The sequence below is a fragment of the Corvus hawaiiensis genome, chromosome 17 (assembly GCF_020740725.1).
Source record: "Corvus hawaiiensis isolate bCorHaw1 chromosome 17, bCorHaw1.pri.cur, whole genome shotgun sequence".
Taxonomy (NCBI): domain Eukaryota; kingdom Metazoa; phylum Chordata; class Aves; order Passeriformes; family Corvidae; genus Corvus; species Corvus hawaiiensis.
In genome coordinates, this window is record NC_063229.1 from 9,606,034 (window position 1) to 9,630,034 (window position 24,001).

General features: G+C 51.6%; 2 protein-coding genes across 8 annotated transcripts in view; one reads left to right on the forward strand and one right to left on the reverse strand.

The window, feature by feature from the left end:
- The first annotated feature begins 3,236 nt into the window (after nucleotides 1-3,236).
- On the forward strand, nucleotides 3,237-8,101 carry SLC2A4RG (SLC2A4 regulator). The gene is made up of 9 exons (XM_048322227.1): nucleotides 3,237-3,390; nucleotides 3,578-3,606; nucleotides 4,517-4,668; nucleotides 5,387-5,496; nucleotides 5,570-5,817; nucleotides 6,187-6,287; nucleotides 6,394-6,652; nucleotides 6,751-6,830; nucleotides 6,915-8,101. The coding sequence occupies exons 1-9, from the start codon at nucleotides 3,237-3,239 to the stop codon at nucleotides 7,024-7,026; spliced, it is 1,245 nt and encodes a 414-aa protein (XP_048178184.1). The 3' UTR covers nucleotides 7,027-8,101.
- Nucleotides 8,102-8,568: 467 nt separating this feature from the next.
- ZBTB46 (zinc finger and BTB domain containing 46) overlaps nucleotides 8,569-24,001 on the reverse strand; it is a 53,314-nt gene continuing 37,881 nt past the window's right edge. For 6 of the 7 annotated variants that reach the window (XM_048321584.1, XM_048321585.1, XM_048321580.1 and 3 more), the window contains 4 exons: nucleotides 23,086-23,137; nucleotides 22,683-22,994; nucleotides 16,727-16,902; nucleotides 8,569-13,439 (listed from right to left, as the gene is read on the reverse strand). In XM_048321584.1, the coding sequence (XP_048177541.1) occupies nucleotides 13,053-13,439; nucleotides 16,727-16,902; nucleotides 22,683-22,994; nucleotides 23,086-23,137 (927 nt within the window). In that variant the 3' untranslated portion in view covers nucleotides 8,569-13,052. The remainder of the gene's footprint in view (nucleotides 13,440-16,726; nucleotides 16,903-22,682; nucleotides 22,995-23,085; nucleotides 23,138-24,001) is intronic. The other variant, XM_048321586.1, reaches the window with a different exon arrangement.

A 24,001-nucleotide genomic window follows, 5' to 3' on the forward strand; every position in this document is an offset into this window, starting at 1 on the left:
TTCCTGCTGCCAGTGGCACCAGAACGACGCGTGGGCTCCCCCCGCGCTGCCCCCGGCCGCACCCTTCCCCTGTTCCCCTTCTCCATCATCCCACCCCACATGGCTGGCTCCCTCCTACACCACCTGAACCCCCTGGGAGCTGTTTTGGGCTGTGTTGCCAGCCACAGGAGCATCACTTCCGTGTGGGATCAGTGTGGCTTCACTCCGGTCGCTGCGCTGCCCGTGGGCTGCGATGTGGGTACCACTGCGCCACCTCCCTGGGGGAAGGCAGGCTTGGAATGGCACCAGGGAACGGAAAGCTCCTGCTGTGGCAGAGCGGAGGTGGCCAAATTTGGTCTCCAATTTACCCCAGTAGCAGCAGAAGCCGTGCAGGGCTGCCTGCTTGCCCATAATCTCTGTGGGACGTGGGAGAGTCGGACTCAAATAAGAGAAAAACTGCGCAGTCCTCACGGTGATGGAAAATGTCCCTGGAACCCCGGTTGGAGGCTCGAAATCTGGGGGGTGAATGAAGGATCCATCCCAAAACATGACTTGGAGTCTCGGGCTGTGGTCGGGAAGGTCGGGGTTGGGGTCAGAGCGAGGGGAGACGGTAGGGCTGGGAGTACCCCGTCTCAGCCGCGGGGACAGACGTGTGCGGGGCTCTTCGTCGCGCTGCGAGGGACGGTGCTGCGAGGGACGGTGCTGGACGGTGCCGTTCCCACAAGAGGGAGCGAGCAGGAGCCCAGCGAGCGCCGCAAGAGGCTGAACGGGTTGCACATCGTATAGTTCCGCACGCTGTAGGATGTAGCCCGGTGCTGCAAGGCGCATTACACGGTGCACGGTGTGACATCTGCACGGTGCGACACCTGCACCGTGTCACACACTGCATGGCGCTGTACGGGGCTCTGTACTATAAGGACCCGCACCCCCTATGTCCCTGCAGCCCGTACGGCTCCGCAGCCCGAGCAGCTCTGTGGCTGTACGGCAGCACAGGGCTCTCCAGCCAAACCAGCCCCGCACCTGAACAGCTCCGCACCCCGCCCAGCCCCACATCCCTGAAGCTCACACCCGTGTGGCCCCGTCCCCCGGCAGCTCTGCACCCCCAGCAGGCAGCCAGGGGACATGGGCAGTGCGGGCACGGCCCCGGCTCTCTCTGCAGGACCTCCTGGGCGAGGGGCATCACAGCCCAGTCCGCAGCCAACCCCCCCCGGCAAGGGAATCCAGGTACCACGGGGGGACCTCCCAGGGATGGTGATTCTTCGGGGAGCCCTGTGCAGGGTCAGGAGTCGGACTAAATGATCCTTGCATGTCCCTTCCAGCTCAGAAGTTGCTATGACCACGATTTTAACTTGGGATGCCACCCTGCCGCGCCCTCCTGCCCGGGCCGGGGGTCGGGCTGGCGGCACCCTGTGCAAGGGCGGGCGATACTCGTGGAGTTGCACAACACCGAACGGAGCTGCCGGAGCCTTCAACTCCGCGCTTCGGCCGCCGTTAACCATTAAACCAGAGCGGGGACGGCCGCGGAGCCTCCCCTGGGCCCCACAGGCTCCTCCAGGGCTGCGCTAACGGGGGCGGCGGGATCCGGCCCCCCAGGGACGGGACAGGATGGGGAATAAAGGCTGCTCCGGCTCTGCTCCTCCTCCTGTGCTCCCCGGGCAGGTGTGGGGCCCCGCGGGTGTCCCGGTTCCCGGGGAACACTGCCCTTCACCCGGCTGGTCCCCAGTTCCTGTGGCGTGCAGGGGGACCCCGCGGGCGGCCGTCCCGGGGCGACACCGGGCGCTTGGCCGGGTTCGTGGGGGCTTTCCTGGTGTGCTGCTTTTTTCACTCTTACGAAAGCACCAGGGCATGGCGCAGGGTGGAAGCGGCACCTCCAGCCCCCCTGCACCACAGCAGGGAACACGGGGTGGCCAAGCACCCCAGGAGCCAAGCTGGGAACATCCCCTCCCCAGGCAGGGGATCCGCGGGATGCCGCCCCAGCAACCCAACAGCCCCCGAACCACGGGAATCAGCCGTGTCAGCCAGCCCAGGGCTGCTGAGGGACAGGCAGGGGAGACAGGAGGGGGGGGACAGACGGGGGCCACCATCTGGGACAGCCGCACGGACTCTGTCCCGGCCTTCAGGCTGCGGGTTGGTCAATCCAGCAGCAGCAGGACCCGGTGGCCCGTGGCCGCCGCCCAGCGCTCGGGGCCCCGCGGGTTTTGGGGCAGGTGAGGAGCAGAAGGCAGATGGGCGCCAGCCCGAGCTCCCCAAGCACCCCACGCACCCCAAAACCCCCTGCACCGCATGGACTCCACGTACCCCCTTGCACTACAGGTACCCCCTGCTACCCCACATGCCCAGGGCACCCCAGGGCACCCCAGAATTCCATGGACCCCACGCACTCCAAGCATTCCATGTGTCCAGGCCATTCCACTCATCCCACATGCCCAGCGTACCCCATGCACCCCGTGTACCCCCAATGCACCTCGGTACCCCAAGTACCTCCTGTACCCCTGGCAGCCCGGGCACCCCACCCACACCCAGCCCTGCCATTCTGTGTGGGTTTTAGCAGTGATTCCCCGTGGTGGGCAGGACTGAATGAATGAGTGTGGAATTAGGGACTTCTTTCCTGCTGGGAACGGCGCACACACCCCAAAAATCCAGACCACACCCCCTTTCTAGCAGAAGGTCACTGTAACTTTTGGGGGAGCCCTAGAGCTGATGGGGGAACCCTACAGGCAAGTTCCAGGGGGTATAAAATTTCGGAGAGAACTTTGGGGGTACCCTGTAAATTTTGGAGAGTGTAAGTTTGTGAGGAGCTCTGCAACGTTTGAAGAACCCCTGTAACTTGTCGGCGTCCCTATAATTCGGCCGGTCACGTCATTTTTGCGCGAATCCCCCAAATTTTAACGCTGCAAATTTCACCCCGGTAAGTCCGCAGGAGCCGTCGGGCGTTCCGCGGGATGCTCCGCGGTGGCGGGATCCCCGCGGTTTTTTTTTGGGGGGGGGGGGGGCGCCCATAATCCCGCGCCGTAACAACAAAATCGGAACTTTCGGGGGTCTTCTACAACTTTTGGGGAGCCCCGCGAGTTTGGCGGGAAAAAGGGAGGTGACTTCACGGTGGCCCCAAGGGTGCCGGGGAGCACTCAGCGGCGACGGGGGTGACACGGGCGGCCTGGTGGGAGTGGGGTGAGGCTTTGGGGGGCTGTGTTTTTTTGGGGGGGGGGGGGGGGGGTCCCGCGGGCAGCGCGCGCGGCGGGAGGGCGGGGCACGCGAAGATGGCCGCTGCCGGCGGGGGCGTGGCGCGGCCGGGGGGGGGGCGTGGCGGCCTCGCGAGGGCGGGGGGCGTGGCCGCCGGCGGCGAAGTGGCAGCGCGCCGCAGCCAATCAGAGGCGCGGAAGGCGGCGGCGGCGTTCCAGCCCGCGCGGCCCGGCCAATGGCGCGGCGCTCGGGGGGCGCGGCCCGGCCGGCGCCGACACCGGGGCCGCGCGCGGCGGAGCGCGCTCCCCCCCCCCCCCCCCCCGCCGGGCCGCGGCCGCTCCGCGCATGGACCCCCCGCGCCCGCCCGCGGTCCTAATGCCCGCCCGCCGCCGCCGCCGCCCGCCGCCCCCGCCCGCGCCGCCCGCCGCCCGCGCCGCCGCCGCCAAGGTACCGGGGGGGGGCGGCGGCGGAGACCGGGGTGGGATCCGGGGGAGGCGGCGGGGGGGCGGTGACAGCTGACAGCGGCCCGCCCGAAACTTTCCCCGCCGGTAAAATGGCGCCGCGATGGGATAAACTTTGGGGGGCGGGAAGGGGGGGGGGGGGTATGGCGGCGGGGCGCGGGGGGTGGTCGTGGGTCACATCACCCGCACCCCCGGGGGGATCGTCTCTCCTGGATCGCAGCCCTTTGCGATCTTCCAGGGATCTCCCGCCGCCGGGATCCACCCAGCCCCGCCCCAGGGAGATCAGCTAGGATCCGCTTGGAGCGGGATCCGCTTGCAGCGGGATCGACTTGGTGCTGGATCACGTGGGATCTGCCTGGAGTGGGATCCACTTGGTGGCGGAGCGTGGGCAGCGGGTGCCGGTGTCTGGGGTTGGCCTGGCAGGCACAAGTGTGCTCCCAGCTCTGGGGATACCCGCTGGATCCCGGGTGATCCGCTCAGAGCGGGATAAACTTGGGATATGGATTCCTAAGGTGTGGATCTATACCGGAATGTGGGTGCTGCCACTTTAGAGCTGCGTTGCCAGGAGGGTGTCAGGTCGTCTCCTGGCTCTGTGGAGATCCCTGCTGGATCCCTACTGATGCTCAGCCAGTGGGCGATTGCTGGGAGCAGCATCACAGGGGGATCTGGAGAGTGCTAAGGAACTCCTGGCTGGATCCCACTGCGGCCTGGTGAGATCCACTTGGGATTTACCCCAGGGGGACCCACTGAGCGGCTGGCAGGGTCCCACCACAGCCCTGCCTGGAGGCGCCGATCCAGCTCCCCAAACCCACCTTCCCATCCCACCGAGGTCAGGGGGATCCCTGCGGAATCCACTGCTCGGGGATCCCTGCTGCCCGCTGCCGTCTCTCCCGTAGGCTCCGCTGGGATCCGAGGGCTGGCTGGGGGAGCCGCCGTCGCACCGGGACCCGGCCAGCCAGGAGGCCATGCTGCGGGTGCTGGATGCGGGGCTGGAGCGGTGCCTGGCACTGCACTCGGCCGTGCAGTGCATCCCCGTGCCCCGGCACAGGTAGGGACACCGGCACGGCCACCACCCTCCCACCGGCACTGGCCTCACTGCGGGAGCCAGGGTTTTTTTTCTGCAGGAGGACTTTGGCCGCTGTTGGCCACGCCGGGATCCCCGGCAGTGAGCGGCTGTCCCGCTGTGGCAGCTCCGGGGTCTCCCAGCTGGGAGCATCACCACGTTATCCGTTTGCAAAATGATTTTGGGTACTCTTGACCTCTTGCCTTTTTTTTTTTTAATCTAAATCATTTATAGGTTTTTTTCCACCTCAGGGAACTGTTTGGCCCCAGGCAAGCCATCCCCATGTCCCTGGGCAGAATGCAGGTGCCAGTACCCTCTGGCACGGTGCTGCCCACAGGCATGGAGGGTTGCCCCTGGCATGGCACAGGCAGTGACATTTTGGCAGCCTGCCTGCACCTCTGCCTGTGCCATGCTCAGGGGAATTCCAGCCAGCTGCTGGGGTGATCCCTGGAGGGGTCAGCAGCATCTCAGGGTGCTGCAGAGTGTGGGACACCTGTGGATGCCTTTCCACCTGGTGATGCCCCCAGCATGATGGGGCCACTGAGACTCTGTGCCATTCGTGTGCCCCCACACAAACCACCGTGGGGTGGGTGCAGGCCACTGTGGGTGGGAGGTCCCAACACCTCAAGGGGGGAGGGAGAGCGATAGAGGGTCCCAGGGGGCCCATCCATCCTGACACAGTCCCCTCTGCTCTTGCTGGCAGGAAGCTCTCGGGCAAGGCAGGCATCGATGAGGTGATGGCGGCCGCGGTGCTCACCAGCCTCTCCGCCAGCCCGCTGGTGCTTGGGCACCCACCGGCCACTCATGCCCCAGGTAAGAGCATGTCCCTGTCCCCCCCATCCCTGGACACGTGTCCCAAGGCAGGACCTGACCTTCCTCTTCTCAGCAGAGCCTGGCAGCGAGGTCTGGAAGGAGGCTCCCACCATGTCCTCCAGCTGCAGCAGCAGCAGCAACACCAGCGGGGACTGGAGCTGGGACCCCTCCAGCGACCGATCCACCCCCTCCACCCCCTCACCCCCCCTCTCCAGCCACGTCCCCAGCACCTTCCTGCCTGGCCCACTGCCAGATGATGGCCCTGATGAGCCCGACGGCACCCACTTTGTCTTTGGAGAGCCCACCCCACGGAAGAGGAAGGTGGGATGAAGCTGGGGATGATGATGGCGGTGAAGTTGGGAATAGTAAGGATGGGGATGAAGAGGAGGATGAGGTTAAGGATGAGGGATGACAGTTGGGATGAGGTTGGGTACATGAATGAGTTGGGGAATGGGGATAGTGAGGATGGGGATGAGGAGGATGACATTTGGGGTGCGAATGAAGAAGATGGGATTGGAGATAGGGATGAAGGTTGGGATGAGTTTGGGGATGTGGATGATGATGGGGGTAAGGTTGGGGATGACAGTGAGGATGATATTGGGGCTGGGATGACAGTGGGGCTGGAGATGAGGTTGGGAATGAGGAGGATGATGGGGATGGAGCTGCCAGCCTGACGCCTCTCTCCTGCAGAACTCCACCAAGGTGATGTTCAAGTGCTTGTGGAAGAGCTGTGGCAAAGTCCTCAGCAGCTCCTCAGGGATGCAGAAGCACATCCGAACTGTGCACCTTGGGTAAGCACATGGGGTCCCCCGGACACCCCCAGACCCCCTGGTAACCCTTGCAGGGTCCTGCCATGCCGGGGGAGAGTGTCCCAGCCAGCCTCTGCTCTCCCTGCAGCCGGAAAGCCGACCTGGAGCAGAGCGATGGCGAGGAGGATTTCTACTACACGGAGCTGGACGTGGACGTGGACGCGCTGACAGACGGGCTCTCCAGCCTCACGCCGGTCTCTCCCACCTCCTCGGTGCCTCCTGCCTTTCCCGGCCCCGAGGCTCCTCCGCCACCAGCGCTGCCGATCCTCGACCTGGCCCTGGCCTCCCCCTGCAGCCCCCCGGCCCCCCCCGGCCGCTGCCACGTCCACACAGACCACGCGTACCAGGTGAGGGGCACAGGGATGGAGCGGGGACAGGGATGGAGGTGGGGCTGCTGCACTCCCTCATTGCCTTGTCTGACAGGAGCTGTGTCCTCTCTCTCCAGGGCTGCCGGACCCCTCCGCGGCCACCGGTGTCCCCCACTGTCCCCACCCCACCACCGCCCAAGCCACCGGCCGTGCCCAGGTGAGCCATTGCCGTCGCACCCCACCCTGTCCCCTCTCCCCTGCGTGTGTCCCCCCCGTCGTGACTTGTCCCCTCTGCCCGCAGGCGGCCGCGGGGGGAGGCCAAGAAGTGCCGCAAGGTGTACGGCATGGAGCACCGGGAGATGTGGTGCACGGCGTGCCGCTGGAAGAAGGCCTGCCAGCGCTTCCTCGACTGACGGAGCCCCGCCGCTCCCTCCTTCTTGCACATTTTGCACTCGAGGTGCCTTCGCGCCCCCCTGGCCGCGCCCCCGGACTCAGGGAACGGCCCCCCCAAAAGCTTTATGCACACACACAGCCCCCCCGCCACGGAGCTTGTCCCCCCTGCCTTTTCTTCCCTTTGAAAATAAGCTAAATCCAACCCTGCTCCTTGCCGGCAGGGGCTGGCGGGGGGCGTCCGGCTGCTCCCAGCCCCCTCCCCACTCCGGTTTGGGGACGCCCCCATGGCTCAAATAAGTTGTGCCTGTGGCCGGCAGGGGCTTGGAAAAGGGGGTGTCTGTTCGTGCCCCTCGCCTGCTCCCGGGGGGCAGCCCCAGTGCCCAGGGCAGAGGTGGGCGCCTGCCCCCCCTCACCCCCCCCAGGGGGGTTTTTACTCTTTGTAATGTCATTTGTCTCTCTCGTTTCGGGGAGCCCCCACCGGGGCAATGCCCCGGGAAGTGCCTGCAGGAATGCGCCCATTTGCACTAAGCCAAACTGCACAAAGAGGGGTCTTTTTGTTTTCCTTTACTTTTTTTTTTTTCTCCTTCGTGTGGTTTTTATTTTTTAAATAAAATATATGAAAATTCATATTTTTACCTACTCCCTCCCACAGCACAAGAGCGCGCGGGCCGCGGCGCTGCGGCAGCGGGGTGTCTCCAGCCCTGGGTGGGTTTTAAGGGGTTTAATTCACCTTAAACCCCTTTTTTACCCAAAAAACCCCCTTTTTCCCCTCTAAACCCTTTCTTCCCTCTCATCCTGTCACTCTCCAGCCCAGGCAGCAGCTTGGGTTTGGCCAGGTCATGCCACCCTGCTCCTCTCCCCATCCAAGGAGGGGACAGGGAAGGGTGGTGGCCCTTCCACCCTCCTGCCCTGTGGGAAGGTTCCCTTTGCATCAGGGATCCCCCCCACCATTGCAGGGTCCCCCCTTGCAGGGGGTTGGACACTGCTTTGGCCCCATGGGTCAGGCTGGTGCTGTGCCCCCACTTGTCCCCTCCCGGGATGTGATGTGTCAGATCCAAAGGAAAAAAAAAATAAATATTTGGATTTTTTTTTTAATGATTCCTGTTCTTTAGTTACTATTAAGAGAGGCAGGGTGGGCACCCTGGGCCCCTTGGCACCCCCAAACCCACTGCTGTCACCCTCCTCCTGCATCCCACATCCCCCAGGGTTGGCATCACCCTGTGCATCCTCCCGGGAGTTACTTAAAGTTCAGATAAAGACCAAAAAATAAGGAAATTGCCACCAACAGGCAGCAGGGAGGGAGGGAACGAGCAACAGGTGCCTGTTTGGGAGGGGGAAGGGGAAGGGGGAGGGTGCAGCACCCCCAGCCTGAGGGTGAGCAGGGCTTTCTGCTGGGGGGAAGGGGGGTTTTGAGGATTGGGGACCCCCTGTTCCAGCATCCAGGAGCAAGGGTGGGGTGCAGGACCCTGCAGCTGGATCCTCCATGTCACCCCATCCTTCCACAGAGGGCAAGGAAGAAAATAGTAATTATGTATCAAATAAAAAAGAAAAAGCAGACAAAATTGTAGCAGCAATTTCCCAATTTATTGAAACTGATTGATTTTTGCAGGTATGTCTAAGCTAAATCCCATCACAAAGGTTCTATCCGAGGGGCAGCCCCCGGCAGGCGAGGAACTGGGCAGCAACTAGAAAATAAAATCAGATTTACCTGAACTACATCGACAGAAAATCAGTACAACACAGCATGTTCTCCCACTGACTTCTGGTTACGAAATCTCCTCAACCTCCCCAAAATATTAAACACATCTTCAATACAAACACAGGTTTATAATAATTAATATAAAGTCAGTATAATATAGAATATTCCCAGCAAAAAAAAAAAAAAATCAACAATCTTCAAACACCGTCCTTTTTGTGTTTGTTCAGCTTTATTTTTGTAGACAGGTTTAAAGCACGTTGAAAAATAAATATATATGAAAGCATACACACAGCACTCTGACTAGGGGGACTAAAAAGAAAAAAAGGCTGAAATTCAAAACACAATTCAGGATCTACAAAATCAAGGAACCATTAATTATGGCTTTCGTAGGAGTCGCACGTGTCACAGAATGAGCGAAAATTAGATTATCTTTCAGAATATTGAAAAAAATTCCAGTTTTTGCATTGTTTTCATGGAGTTTCTTTCCTCGAGGGTGATGTGCAAAAGGGGGAGCTTTGAGGGGAGGGTGCTTGGGGTCAGTCCCAAAACACACCCACCCACCCCACAGCCATAGCTTTGCTTTCAGGGAAGTGGAGTGTTTAAAGGCAGGAGTGGGGAGAGGAAACAAAAGGGGAAGTAACGCTGGAGTGGGTTTCCTTCTGGACAAAAAAATACTCGTTTTGTTGTCCAAAAAACTGATTTTTGATTAAAGAAAAAAAAAGGGAAAGGACAATCACTTGGCAAACCTTCATTAGGTGAGTCCCCTCTTCCTCCCCGCAAAGCTGCTCTGCAGCTGTGAGGCTTTGGGGTGACCTTAAAACCCACAAAACTGGGGAGTTCATGATTTTAATAACATTTTTGGAAATCCCAAATCGACACAAGGACCTCGTTTGTCTCCATCCTTTAAGATGCTCTCCATGTCCACGGATCCCTGGGATGTTTTCCAGAGGGCATTGACAGGACGATGCCCTCTGCCCCGTTCCGCACCGTGGCCAAAACGCTCTCTACTCCTGGCACTCAGATTTAAAATAAAAAATGAGGGTAATCAAGGAATTCGAGGAGGAACATTTACATGTACAAATGCTTTAAAAAAATGAGTTGCAAGTTCTCGAGACAGAGTATATCCATGTTTTACCTCTAAGGGAGTTAATTGTTTTGGAACGAAGTCTGTATATATATACACACACATATATATATATTTAGAAAAAATTAAAAAAAGGGAACCTCAGTGAAGTATACAAAGCCCTGAAGGGAAATACAAAGACAAGATGCAGAACAGGCAGAATTAGTGGGGTTTTGTTTAAATCTCCAAGAGCAGAAGTTTGCATAGGCAGTAGATCCGAGAGACCCTGGAGAGAAGCTGGAGGGACGCGATCACCTGGAGCGACTGAAGACGTTTATAAAGTTTCAGCATAAAAAACGCACCCAAATTCCTTTTTTCAAACCCAAGTCGGAGCATAGAAGGTTAAAGATGAATCCCTGCACTTCCAACTCTGCACACCTCCATCAGAACAAAGCACTTCAATAGACATCAGGTGTTAGAAGGGTTTTATTTGGTAAATGGTGTGTGTTAGTGGGACAGAAGCACGTGCGAGGTTATAACGTGAAAAAGTTAAGTTTTTATGTGGATTTTCCATTTTTCTCTCCTTTTTTTGCTTTTGCTTTATTTTTTGCATCCTCAGCTCAAAGGAGCCTCAAAAGTGGCACAATTAGGAAACACTCCTGAGCACTGCCCGGCTCTCTGCTCACCCTTAAATATAAGGAAAGAAAAGAATAGAATATTTCCAAGGGAATGGTGAAGAAAGCTCAGCACTCCGTAACTCTGATGACAAGATTGAGTTACCCAAGGGCACGGAGGAAGAGGAGGGCTTGGCCCACAGCCAGTCCTCCTCAGAAGGTGGATGCACACACCAGCATCGGAGGGGATGGGCCATTGGAATGTCACACAAACCCAGGGGTTTGAGCTGTTTGGGTTTTAAAATTCTCTTTTAAATAGATTTTTACATATAAAAAGCAAAGCTACAGATAAATCTTTAAGTACTGTATGTATTTGTCTACACACAACAGGTGAGGCTGCACGTTCAGGACCTCAGGCACCCCCACCCCCTCCATATTTACAGGGTAAATGACAATAAATACAGAGCCCACACTCTGGGGGAGCCAAAATTGGGGTAAGGGAACAGCCTCCTCACTCTGGGACCCCCCAAAACCACTGGAAAAGAGTACATAAAGGTCCAATTGTGATATACTGGGTGGGTTTTTAAAGCTTTTTAAGTAGGGGAGGAGAAGGAAAAGAAGCTAAAATGCAAAATGAGATTTTTCCAAGAAAAATGTTCCTGCATGATCCGCTCTGCTCCTCCTATATTTAAGGAAGGGGTTATCCGTGCTCACTGCCTAAAGCAACAAGTCCCCCTAACTCCTCCAAGGGGCGGCAGCAGTGCTGGTGTGGCCCCACTGAGCCACACAGAGGATTTTAGGAAGACCTGCATTCCCACAGCACTGAGCACCCCCAAACCGATGGGGCAGGAGCCTGGAGGCTCCCAGTGGAAGCAATGGTGAGCTGGGACGATGGATGCAGAGAGAAGGGGGTGAATGTCTGCAAGGAACTGAGGAGCAGAGAAAGGGAATGAACACCATAAACCCAGGAGGCAACTGGAACGGGGGAACGAAGAGAGATCCAGCTCCTGCAGGTGCCAGGATTGAGGCTCCCACTGCACTCCACAAAATCCCAGCACCGAGTGGCTTAAATCCTTTCAGATTATTTGCTTTATGGGGGTTTACTGTACAATATACTTTTAACTCCTTTGCTGGGTGGAACCACGCTTTTCCTCATGGACCACCAGGCCTGCAGGAAGGAAAATAGCACCTTAAGTCATTTGGCTTCTGGCAATGGGTTGTCTTTCGTGGCAGGTTTCAAGGTACCACAGTCACAGATGTCGTAGAAAACTGCTCGATGGCAAGGAAGGAGTGAGGTCTTCAGCTTTTTTTTTTTTTTTTTTAATTTAAAAAAGCACCAGAAGCAAAGAGGTCAAGGTAGAACAAGCTGTTTCTCAGGAACAAGACAATTCCAACACACGCTGTTGCTGTTGTTATTTAGGTGTAGCTGGAAGAAGGCAATGGTGGCCGATATGAACAGGGAGAATTCAACTACCTGGTGCAGCCCCACAGAGTCTGAGGAGATGCTGGGAGAGAAATCTGGTTCTTATTTAAAGAAAAAATGGTTTATTCGAAAATTTACACGGAACCAGTGCAGCTAAATCTGAAAGTTTTTGTCGTAAATAAAGTAGGTGTTAGACCTACCAGTGATCAGTGAGAGTGTTGAAATTGGCAAGGAAGAACAAGGTACCCAGGTGAAATCCTGGCCCCACCAAAGTCCATGGGATGGGAGCAGCAAGATTCCACCCTGCTGGGATCTCCTCACCTCGGGCTTCTCGCCTTTCCCAGCTCATCCTGCACTTCGCCGAATGCCCTGGTTTTGCTACAGTTTGCATATATTTGTGAAAAAGGCAGCAGAGCAAAGGGAGAAAAGTGAAGATATTTGTGGAGAAGAGTGACAGGTACAGAACTACCTGTGCCCTCTAGAGCAAAAGGGGCTTCCAGAAGCACCACATGCGTTTTGGTGCCTGTGAATGACCAAAGCTGGAAGACAGGATGTGGGTAAGATGCCAGTAGGTCCAAGAAAAGTCACAATCTGTCTTTGATGGTGATTCTTTTGGAAGCTAAGAATCCAAGAGAAGTACTCGTAAGGCTGTAATCTGACTTGCCTTTTGATCTATTTGGCTCCATAAAAAAAAATTAAAACTCTTTAAGTAACTTTGCAAAAGGCCTGTATCATCAGGGGAAGCCCTCCAACACATCCATCCATCTGCTTTCACAACCTTAGCTTGGAATTCCACTGCTGCTGGGATTTTAGCACAGACAAGGTGTTAAAAAAAACCCCAACCAACCAACCAACCTGCTTTGGACACAAAGACCTCCCTGGTGCTCGGTTCGGAGTGGGAAGGGGAGGAGGATTCATGCTTCACCAGCCTCCCCACACCTGCAGAGACTCCACCTCCCTCTGGCTGGCTTGGCCGGAGGGGTGGCCGTGGGCAGGGGGTCGCAGGGGGAAAAGGGAAAGGAAAAAGGGGGAAGGCGAAGTCAGTTGTGCCGCTGGAAGCGACACTGCTAAGACAGTGTCTGAGAGGAACAGAGAAGGACTTGTTTAGAAAACACAAGAGTTATTTTGCACACATGGACGACAACAAGGCTACTTAGTTTTTCCAACATACTCCTTCCTCCCCACCCTCCCTCCCCCTACAAACAACAGAGCGAAACAAAAAAAAAAACCAAACAAAAAAATAATCCCTAAGAAATCCAGGTAAAATCCTTGTCGTTCTCCCCAGAGTTGTCCTGCTCCTGTGGGGAGTCAACATCTTTGTCATCATCTAAAATCACATCATCCTGTGACATCCCCACGTCATCCTTCCACTTGATGTCGTCCTCGTCTCCCATCTCCTCGTCTCCTTCCACTTTGATGTCATCTGGGTCTTCCATGTACTGCCCTTCCCCGGGGTAACACTCGTCTGGGGACCCTTCTCCGCCGTTGTGGTCCAGGTGCCCGGCGATGCCGCGGCCGGAGCAGTCGGCACAGACGCCGTGGCGGCGGGAGCCGTGCTTGATCCCCACGCTGGCTGCCGACATGAACACTCGGTTGCAAACCTTGCAGACGTATTTTTTATCTTTGCTGTGGACCTGGAAAAGAAGAAAGATCACAGAGGTGAATGCCAGCGGAGATGGAATGAGAGCTGTTCCCATGTTCTCGCAAAGGCAAATCCACAACTGCAACCTGAGATCACGACTGGCTTCCACCATGAACTCAAACCCACCATGATTAATTCGAGCCAGCAAGTATGAAACACAATGGAAAATCCTTTGGGATTGCCTGTTCATCATCACACTCATCATTCCGAGAGGAAATTTCATTGCAATTTTTTTTCTTTCCTTTTCTTTCTGTTTTTCTGGGGTGCAACAGTTGTATCATACCCACCACCAAGAGGAAAATGTTAAAAAGAAAAAAAAAGCAATCCACAAGTACCACTTCTGTGCAGACCAGAGAAGAACAACCGCAATCAAAACAGTGTTAATCATGGTGATACAGTGGTCTCCCTCCTGATCCCACTGCTGTCCAGAACCAAAAAACAGGAGCACTGGGAATGCCTCCTGTATCTCCCAAAAAATGCATCTGACTGCACTTCTCACCTTATTTCTGACTACTTTGGTTTGACACAAATGTTTCTCCTCCATAACTCATTCTGCAAGAATCCTGGGCATGTGGACCTATCACAGAATATGTAGCCAGTACAGGAAGCAAGGAAAATGCTCTGCAGGATAGAAGAATTCACTTCCAGAGTCAAACTGCATTATTCAATGAGCAAAATTACATACTTTGAGAAGCACAAAACACCTGATAAACGGTGAAATCTGTCCCTGGCCACTTTTGCCCTGCATGGAAGGCAAGGAGCTTGTCAAACCACTCAGCTGTTCTTCAGGCAAAGGAAACCAGAGCAGTGAGAATTCTCAAACTCCACCACAAGGAGCCTCATCAGGTACTTTCACTTACACATATATAACTACATGTAAAATACATATTAATTTTATTAATATGTAGAACAGTTCAGTTGGAAGAGACCCATGACCATCTTCTAGTCCAACTGCCTGACTGCTTCAGGGCTGCCCAGTACTTACTATAAATGTGTATTTTTCTTTTCTATTTTTTTTTCTTTATTCTTTTATATGTTAACACCACACGGGGACAGCACAGGCACTCGATGCCTGGTGTCTGCCACTGATCCTCAGGAGAGACTTCAGGAAGTGGTGTAGAAGCACACAAGGATCCAGTGCCCGTGGTTTGGGGTTGTTCTGAGCAGCCCAGCAGTCACCAGAGCCTTGGGTACATATCACCAGTCCCTAATCCTTTTTAACTGGTTTCTTCTTTTCATGCTCACAACAGCCTGTGGGAAAGGTTCTGCTGATTAAAGTCCTTCTTTTCACTTTAAAGCAGCTGCCTGGACGCCTGCTCCTGCCTCAGCATGGGATCATCAGCTCTCACCACCTGATTCTCCACAACTCTGCGCTCCGGAATACTCAGCTGAGCTAAAGCTCTTTGGGAAGAGGACAAATTGACCCATTGTAGCCCCTCAGCCCTCCCTACTGCAGGACACTGGCTCGGGTTCTGTGTTGCACCAGTCCCAGCCGTGTTCAAAGCCTGTGAGTGCCTCTGATGTGCTCTGGCTGCAGGTTCCCCTGCTCCAAGCCAGTCCCCATGACATTCTTCTACTGCATCAAGCAAAGGCATTAAATTTTATTACTTTTTTTAAAGCAGTTGGACAGGGCTGCCCAGAGTCATCCATCAGGATCTATAGGTATCACTCACTTTCAACTCATACAAGAATGATTTTCAGGCATCAAAAGCTGAATAGGAGAACAGAAGGTGGTCAGGGGTGCAGAATAAGGGCTAAAAGAGCCATATAAAAAAGAAATTATAAAACAGGTACTAAACCAATTTGTAATTATCATAGAATGGTTTGGGTTGGAAGGGACCATAAAGCTGATCTAGTTCTGACCCCCTGCCAAGGGCAGGAACATCTTCCACTAGAGCAGGCTGTGTATCTGTTAAAAAACTGATCCCCTCTCTCCCTCTTTTCCAATGCTGACAGTTCAGTGAGCAGGTTCAAAGTGAGCCATATTCCTGGCTGCAACTGAACAGAAATTATTCTTATTCCCTTTACTGCCAAATTAGTACTAAACACAGAAACAGCATTTGGCCCTCAGTATTGGAGAGTGCTATTAGAAAGATGACAGTCTAACTGATTAAATGACAATATCCCAAGGAAGAGAAGGGGAAATATGCTGACAACATCCTAAATTTATGAAAAAAATATTTTAAAGAGAGAAAGTTCTCAGAAATAAAAGGCTGGAAGTAACAAGCTGGCATGACTGGGTGCTCCCTGCTGCAAAACCAGTAACAGATCTTGACACCTGTGTGCTAGCAGCAGGACTGAGCTCACACTGAGATCTGCCTCCTCAGCTCCAGTGCCCCAAGGAAATAAGGAAGGGACATCTCAGGGAGCAGGCAGTGCCCAAGCAGATGGCTGGGGACTCATCTGAATGGAGATGGGAGCAGGGAAGCAAGGGAAGGAGATGGTGGGGGTTTGGGCACTGTGGAAATTGTCACACAGGGCTCCAAGATCCCGGTGTGGAATCTGGGGCATCGTCGGGGGTGAGCCAGGCCCTCTGCTGGCACTGCTGCTGGAATCATTGCCTAGAAACTACCTGCTCTGCCACAGTACCACCTCTACACCAAGCTTTGAGAACCTCTTTAGGATGGCAAGTGACTTCTACCCTGAAAAGAAAAATAATCAACGTTCATCTTAATATTTTGTTTCTGGAGAAGCTGTGAAGAGCCAGATACCAGCACCAGCCTTGCAGTCAGAGCTGAGCAGCCTCTTTAATAAGGTATAACAGTATTTTTGATAACTAAGCATGGCCAGATCAGAGTAGTTTTGCCTCAAGTTCTTGCTGAGCAATGTATTTTAAAGCTTTCTGCACCAAGTCATAGAAATACAGAATTGTTAAGATTGGGAAAGGCCTCCAAGATCAAGTCCAATTGTCACCCCAGCACCGCCAAGCCCACCACTAAATCATGTCCCCAAAAGCCACATTTACACGTTTGTTAAACCCCTCCAGGGATGGTGACGCCACTATTGCCCAGGGCAGCAACCTTGAACAACCCTTTCAGGGAAGAATTTTTTGCTAAAAAAATCCAGCCTAAACCCTGGAAAGCCTCTAGCTGAGCTTGGAGAACAGCAGGAGGATGAACGGGCAGCTAGCCACAAGGCCTTGGAAAAGCAGGGAAAAAAGATACAGGAGAAGCCTTCAGATGAGCCCTGTGTGGCAAACAAATTGCAGACTTAAATGAGGTGAAGCTCCTGCTCTCTTTACCCAGAACCAAAGGGCTGAGTCCCCAGCACTGCCCTTACCAAGGTGTGGCGCTTCATGTGCTCCCGGCGGGTGAACTTCTTCCCACAGATCTCGCAGGGATAGGGCCTCTCTCCCGTGTGGGATCGCATGTGTCTCTTCAGGATGCACTGGTGCATGGCTGAAAAGCTGCAGTATGGGCACTTGAACTTCTTCCTGATGACTGTGAACTCGTTGACTGCAAGAGAGAAAGCAGAATATACAGATCAATCTCAGAACGTCTCAAAACAGACTTCTCGTTGACTATTGCACTATTAAATTAGTTCACTGTGAAATCACACCCTCACCCCTTAACCAGCTACACATTTTTAATCCTTGTACTGTGCTACTGCCCCTCTATTATTAAAGCTAAGAAGTTGAGTACCTCCATCAGAGCAACTTTTGAACAAGCTGACACACAAACATTTAGCAACAGCCTGTTACAGACATTGCTTGCTAAAGGGATCATGAAGAGGGCTGTCAACCTGCTAGAGGTCTGATTTATTTTAAAGGATTATCTGAAATATCAAGATCTAAAATGCTAACAATACTACTTGTGGAAGAAGCAGGGAGCCAGAACAGAAGTCCATGAAGGTGGCACCCCAACAGTGCCAGTGTTCTTTATGGGGTGGTGCAAGAACATCATCACACACCCCAGGAGTGTTTTGGTGAAGGAGCAGAGACCGAGGATGACCCAGAGGAAACAGCACAGTTACAACCACCACTCTCTACATTATCCAGTGACACAGGGACAGTGCCACACACAAAACACAGCTGTTGAAAACAGAGTATTTGCTGCTCCCTGAGGGTACCACCCACCCACCCACTACAAGTTTGGAAGTGACTGTCCACTGTGGAGATGACTTTAAACCTCTTGTTTCTCCTTCATTCTATTGCTTCCCTTTAGTGTTTTCATTTTCAGCCACTTTTCTCCTAATTATTGTTATTTCTTAAAGCAATATATTTACATTAAAAGGAGGGGGGAAAAAAGAAAGCAAGTTCTGGTTAATCACTGTAACTTATGTGTATGTAAATGGCTGCTGGTAAAGGAGACAATCTATGGAGGAGAGCTGGGGGAACAGGGGAATGCCAGATCTATTCCCTAGCTCCTAACAGACCCAGAACTCGGCAATATTTTTAGATGCTTAATGAAATATTACAAATAGAACACATACAATAAATGCAATATATACTATAAATGCCCTACTAGGTGTGTGCACAGTCCATGCCCTCAGTATGTCACAGGTAATGCCCTGGAATTAACACTGTACACTGAAAAATGGCCTTTTTAAAGAAAATTGGTAAGCCCACATACTCAGTGCCATTTCATGCCCAGTTTGTGGGCTGGTTTTTTTTTCCTCTTCTGCTTTTAAAATTTACTTTGTCTTGTATATCAATACAGGTGAAACAACATGAAAAGTAACTACATTTGTCACTCATATAGAAGTGCAAAACAGCTGACACTACTAAGAGACACCTTTAAATAAGGTAACACCCTCCTGGGTAATCAGAACAAACATTTCAACACCAGCTCATCTCAGAAAACGTATTTTAAGTAGTTTTCTATTGTTCTAATACACACTAAAAGCATGATTCAAGATCTTAAAAGCTGCTGTGATACAAAGTTTATCTCAGCATTTGTTTTGACTACTCAGAATTAAAACACATCCTCCACACAGATAACTTTGTGGAAGAAAAACTTCCTTTGATTATCAGTTTGCCTTGCATCTAATATTCTGTTAGATTGGACCTGTGGTGGTCCAGCCCACAACTGCTTTTTTTTGGGTACCTTGGTGTTTTTTCAGCCCATTTGTAAAGCTGTCAAGAGAATTTTCTAGCCTACAGGGGAAAAAAAACACCCCAAACACCAACTCCCTTGGGCCATGGCTGCCACAAGGACACCAGGGAAAGCCAATGGTAAGGAACATTTTATTCACCTGTCAGCAAAGCTCACCCACTGCAATGGGGCAGTGAGAAATGACTCTGCACTGCTTTGGGAACCTCCTGGAGGAGATGCCTGAGCACAGCCTGATGCCCAGAGCTTTGTGCAAGCTCTACTTGTTACATCTTTCTTTTTTTTTTTAACAACTAGAATATGAAAATTCTTTGTCTTTTATATTACAGGAAATTTTTTTTCCTTTATTTTCTCCTAGGCTTTGTCACTCCCTCATCTATACACTCAGAGGCAAGGAGCCCACATTTTTCTACAGCAGGTAGAAATTTCATGATACAAAGCTATTTATTATAAATACATTTCAGTTGATTTTGTAACCACTCGATTTTGGTGACAGGCCACACAGACACTTCCAACAACCCCGTCACTATGGAGTGTAGACAAGGTGAGCAAGCTGTAAACTGAGCACAGGGAGTCAAGAGGGGACATGAACCCTCCTTCCTCCAGCCCTGCTCCACACCACACACACTGCAGACCCCAGCTGCCAGGACACAGAGCCACTGGAAAACACTGACTGGAGATCCTGACAGCAACCAGATCCTGGGATAATGAAGCAAAAGTGCTTTAAGGACAGAAAACCACTAAATCCCTTATTCCTGGGATTTACCATCGCTGGGTTGTACCTGATCCTGCTGTTCCCTCAGTGACCTGGTGCTTGCTCTTGTTTCCTGCCCACATCTCTCCCTTCCAGGGCTGAGCTGCTGCAAAGCTGAAAAGGCAACACCCAGCCTTGGGTGCATGACCTGCACCCCCAGCAGGCTCCTCCCCAGCCACCTGCTTCCAACACATCCATGGATTTCCAACAGCCTATTCCTGACTCTGTCCGATTCCAAGATCCCTCGTGCCTGCATTCAGCTTAAATCACTCAAACCCAACATTTTCAGCTTCTGTATTTAAAAATACTCACAGAACACTGTTTGCAGCTATAGCTTTATTGAAAACTATTTTTGCACCAAATAGCCACATATTTAGTTCTGGTATCTACAAAAGGAAACACCTGAAAACCAGCAGCATTGTCAGAAAAATAACTGTATTGCAGAGTTAACATTTTCACAGTCCTGTTAAATATATGCACCCACAGTACATCTATTTAATGCACAAATACCAGCTTTGGTATGAGCACCATCCTTTGTCTAAATGACAATATTTTATGGAGCAGCATTAAATGTAGCAGCATTAAGGCCCTAAGAAATCATCTTTAACATGATCATCAAGGTGATAAACAGCAGCACCACGGGTAAAGAGCTACTGGACACAGCACCAAGAAATGGAGAAGGAAATAGAAACAGTGCCACAGTAAAAATCTGTGTACTTAATGCCACTAAAATATTTATGGAAATGTGTGTTTTTAAAACCAACACAATAATGCTTGGGAAAAAAATCTTTGGTATTGTCAGCTCAAGTAACTTATTTCACTGAGGCTGTGAAAGGAAACAGGCTCCTGCATCCCTGAGAGTGAAGGAAAAGCACTAGTGATGCCTGATAGAGCTGCTCTGGATTAACTCTGTAAACTGGCAGCTAGTTAATAATCACTGAAATACTACATTCTTTGGGTTATTAGAAAGAATTCACAAACTTCGGGAGAATTCTTGTCCGCTAAATCCTCGTTATACTTAAGGTTATAAATAGCAAGGTGCAATTTAACTGTCAGACTCACACCTCCCATCAGCTTCCCCTGCCATTTCCTAACAGTAGAATCCTGCTTCTAACACCTGTTATACACAAACCCAATAAAGCTCTGCCCTGTTATACCCTTCAGTTCTAATAATTAAAAAAACCTAGTCCTGATCCTGAAGGGAAGCACTGGAAATTCCCAGTGCTGAAGTCAGGAAGCACTCTGATGTACAGGCCAAGGAAAATACTACTGACACCTCTATTAGAGACAGCATTGACCTGACTAGAGAAAAAGAATTCCATGTTGAATTAAATTCTAAAATACAAGAAAAATGAACAAACATGAAACCTCATTAACTATTATCGCATAATGAAACCTTTTAAAGTTTGCTGAAATTGCTTTTGCTGGCATCTTACTTTCCCAACTCAGACAAATCCTTCCCTGCTGCTCTCGAATTTCCAGATAAGATTCACTGGGTTACAACTTTGTTTTCTAGCTCAGCTTTCTCCTTTCTCACTTGCTGATTATTTAAGAGCAAAATAAATCATGAGGCAATTACTCTGACATCTGTCACAAGGGAAGCTGACACTAAAAACTACACACATTCACAGACAGCCGAGATCTCTGATGCCGAAGATGTCAACAGGAACAAGAGTGGAAAAAATGAACCTGACTTTGCAGAAACCATAAAACTTAAACCCAAATGATTAAAGTGTACTACGGTGATTACACAGGAACTTAATTCTCAATTCTGACTGCAGCCTGCTCAAATGAAGAGTAAGAGCTAAGCCAAGCAGGGAAACTCCAGCTTCCCAGCCCTGGCATGGCATGGAGCTGTCTCCCAGAAGCTCTGAGTCCCAGCAGGAACAGGGGGAGCAGAGCTGCACCAGAACACACCTGTTCCTTCCCTACAAGCCCAAGGGCAGCAGGAACTGATGGGCTCTCCCATTCACCTTTCCACAGGAAAGGGCTGGGAAGAAGCTCCCCACTAAGTCCACATTGTGCACAACTACGTATTCTCATTTTCTGTCTCCCTGAGATGCAACAGTATCATGAGAAAGAACTTCCCTGAGGAACTCCAGAGAACATTTGTAGAAGTTGTTTTTTTTTTTCTCCTCAGCTGTCTCTCACACTGAGGAAAGCTACCCCACATGCTGACAAGCTGTGCTGCACACAGAGCAGCTGGGAAGCACTGCTCTTAATTATGCTACTTTCATTTCACAGTTACCATAATCTAGTTTTGTATGTAAATATATAGCAAGAGACACAGAAATATTTAATCTTTTTAAAAAGTAAGTGAATTTCACAGAATGAAATAGGAATTACAGATTTCTACCCACCAGGAACAGCCATTACTGATTCTGTATGCACACCCCAAGTTACAATTAAATCTATGTGAAGCCTCCTTCCTCTGCTTTAACACCACCATACTCAGCCTGCCTAATTTAATTACAGTATGTAAACCAAACGAGTCACAAAAATGTACAGAATCCCTGAAAACCACAGCCATAGTCCAGGATGATTTTTTAAAAAAGCCCTGAAAGTACTGAAATATAATATCAGTAAAATATGCAAGCCTTGCAACAACTTTCAAGCCCAAATAACATACCCTATTGCACATATCAAGAAGCAGCATGTTTTTCTCCTTTGAAAGACATGAAAAACCAGACTTTACAAACAGCAACCCAGTGCTTCCACAGCTCCTAAGTTCACAGTGAAAACCCCTGGAATGCCCAAATGGTCTAATGGACAGAGCACTAGAGCAGAACTCAGAATTGAATTCTCTTATTAATTCTATTGCCAGCACTTTCAACAACCTGAGGGATGTTATTTTCCTGAGGAATCGGAGGAAAACATCACCATTTCTTTTATAAAGCACTTTGAGATCTACTGATAAAGCAGTTGAAGGTAGTGTCAGAACACAGATTGAGCACACCAATAAAACAGCCAAAGTGCCTGTTTTATGAACCCAAAAAAATTATCTTTGCACAAAAATTGCACCAAGGCTGCAGTGACACAGCATCTGGAACCAGCACAGCATCAACTTATCAGCTCTGGGGAGTTACTCTATGAAATTACACCTGTGGAACATTTATTTGCAGCACGAGAACCATGGCACAATTTGCTTTTCCTAGTTCAAGGAAGTGTCTCATATACAACAACAGCAGCTACACATCCTCAGGATCCTCGCTCGGTCCTACACTGTCCAAAAGCTCCAGCCCAGCCAGGTGGGCAGAGCCCAGGTAACACATTTTCACGTGGCTACTGAGGTTCTTCTGGGTGCCGAAGCCCTTCCCACAGCAGAGACAGACAAAGGTGCGCTCGCTTGAGTGCACGGACAGAAGGTGCCGGTTTAAGTCTGTCTTGTCACGAAACAGCTTGGCACAGTTAGGACACTGCATCTTCTTACAGTGGAAGTGGATGGTCTTCTCGTGCCGGTCCATGTTGGATTTCAAGGTGAAGCTGGCGGGGCACTTGGAGCACTGGAAGCGGGCGAGCTGGCCGGCAGGAACGCCGTCGGCGAGGCCGGGCCGGGAGCAGTCAAGTGCGTCGAAAGGGAAGAGCATGGAGAAGGCGTGCTCGTGGATGTGCTCCTTCAGCTCCTCAGCACACTGGAACACCCTCCTGCAGAAGCCACAGGTCAGCCTCTTGGCCAGGGCCGAATCCAGGAAGGTCCCATCAGCAGTGATGTCCATGTCTTCTGACCTTGGGAAGCTCGTATCTGAAACAGACCCATGGATACGCACGCACGGATCAGCCTCTTCTTGTATAAAACAGCAACAGCTTAAAAGTGTATTTTTCTCTCTGCTTACCTGAGTCAGAGTTATCAAACTGCCAAAGGGCCAGCAATCCATCGTAGGCAGCCTGCAAAGGAAAAGCACAGGGAAGTTAAGGCAGGCATTTACAGGAGCCTGTCCTGTAGCAGAGCTCTGACTCCCATCGCTGTCACTGCCTTCACTCCTTCTCTAAGGGAGGCTCAATCATTTGACCTGGCAACCCAAAGTGCTTTTGCAAACTTTCACTGCCAGAGCAGGGAACTGGGCCCTTATCTTGCAGGATCTGGTTTTGACATTTGAAGACAGTAATCAACATCCCTGTTTAAGTCTTGGATAACTACTCAGTTTCCATTCTCACTGAGCATTCGTAGGTCCCACTCAGGCCAGTGGGAAACGCTGGACAGAAAATTTTTAGTTGATACAATAGAACTGGAAAATTCTCCCTTAGCCCTCCACAGGTACTTTTCCTTTCCACACAGAAGAGCCTGTAGAACACAAACACCTTCTGCGTAGCTCCCCTTCTTGCAATGCCCTCTGGCACTGCTGATCCAAATTCTAAATAAAAGCTGACTTTATCTTTTTTTTTTTAATAAATCCTTTGCGATATGCCAGCGTGTGGCAGATGGCAGCCCTGTATGAGGCAGAGGCGTGCTGCAGCCTCGGCAGGTCTGTGCAGACCAGCTCACTTCGCTCTACGGGGACTGCAAAGGAAAATCTGTGCTTCCACCCATTTGTTTCGTAGAATTGAAGTATCATTCAAAAACATTAAGAATAAGAAATGCTGCAGAAAGCTATGGATTTTAGGTCAAACTTCTGACTTCTGTAATAGAGAGAGCCAGCCCACTTCTGTCCAAATTCAGATGGTTACAAGAAACCCAAATGCAGAACACCAGAAGTGAGCAACGGGTAGCCGAGGCCTCATGCCATTATTATATGCTAGTGTGCAGTGTTA

What these genes read in the sequence shown, in the direction of transcription:
- SLC2A4RG (XM_048322227.1), top strand. Translation starts at nt 3,237, where the DNA reads ATGGCCGCTGCCGGCGGGGGCGTGGCGCGGCCGGGGGGGGGGCGTGGC. An exon ending in ATCCCCGTGCCCCGGCACAG is followed by an intron (nt 4,669 to 5,386) that starts GTAGGGACACCG and finishes TCTTGCTGGCAG; the next exon opens with GAAGCTCTCGGGCAAGGCAG. An exon ending in AAGCCACCGGCCGTGCCCAG is followed by an intron (nt 6,831 to 6,914) that starts GTGAGCCATTGC and finishes CTCTGCCCGCAG; the next exon opens with GCGGCCGCGGGGGGAGGCCA.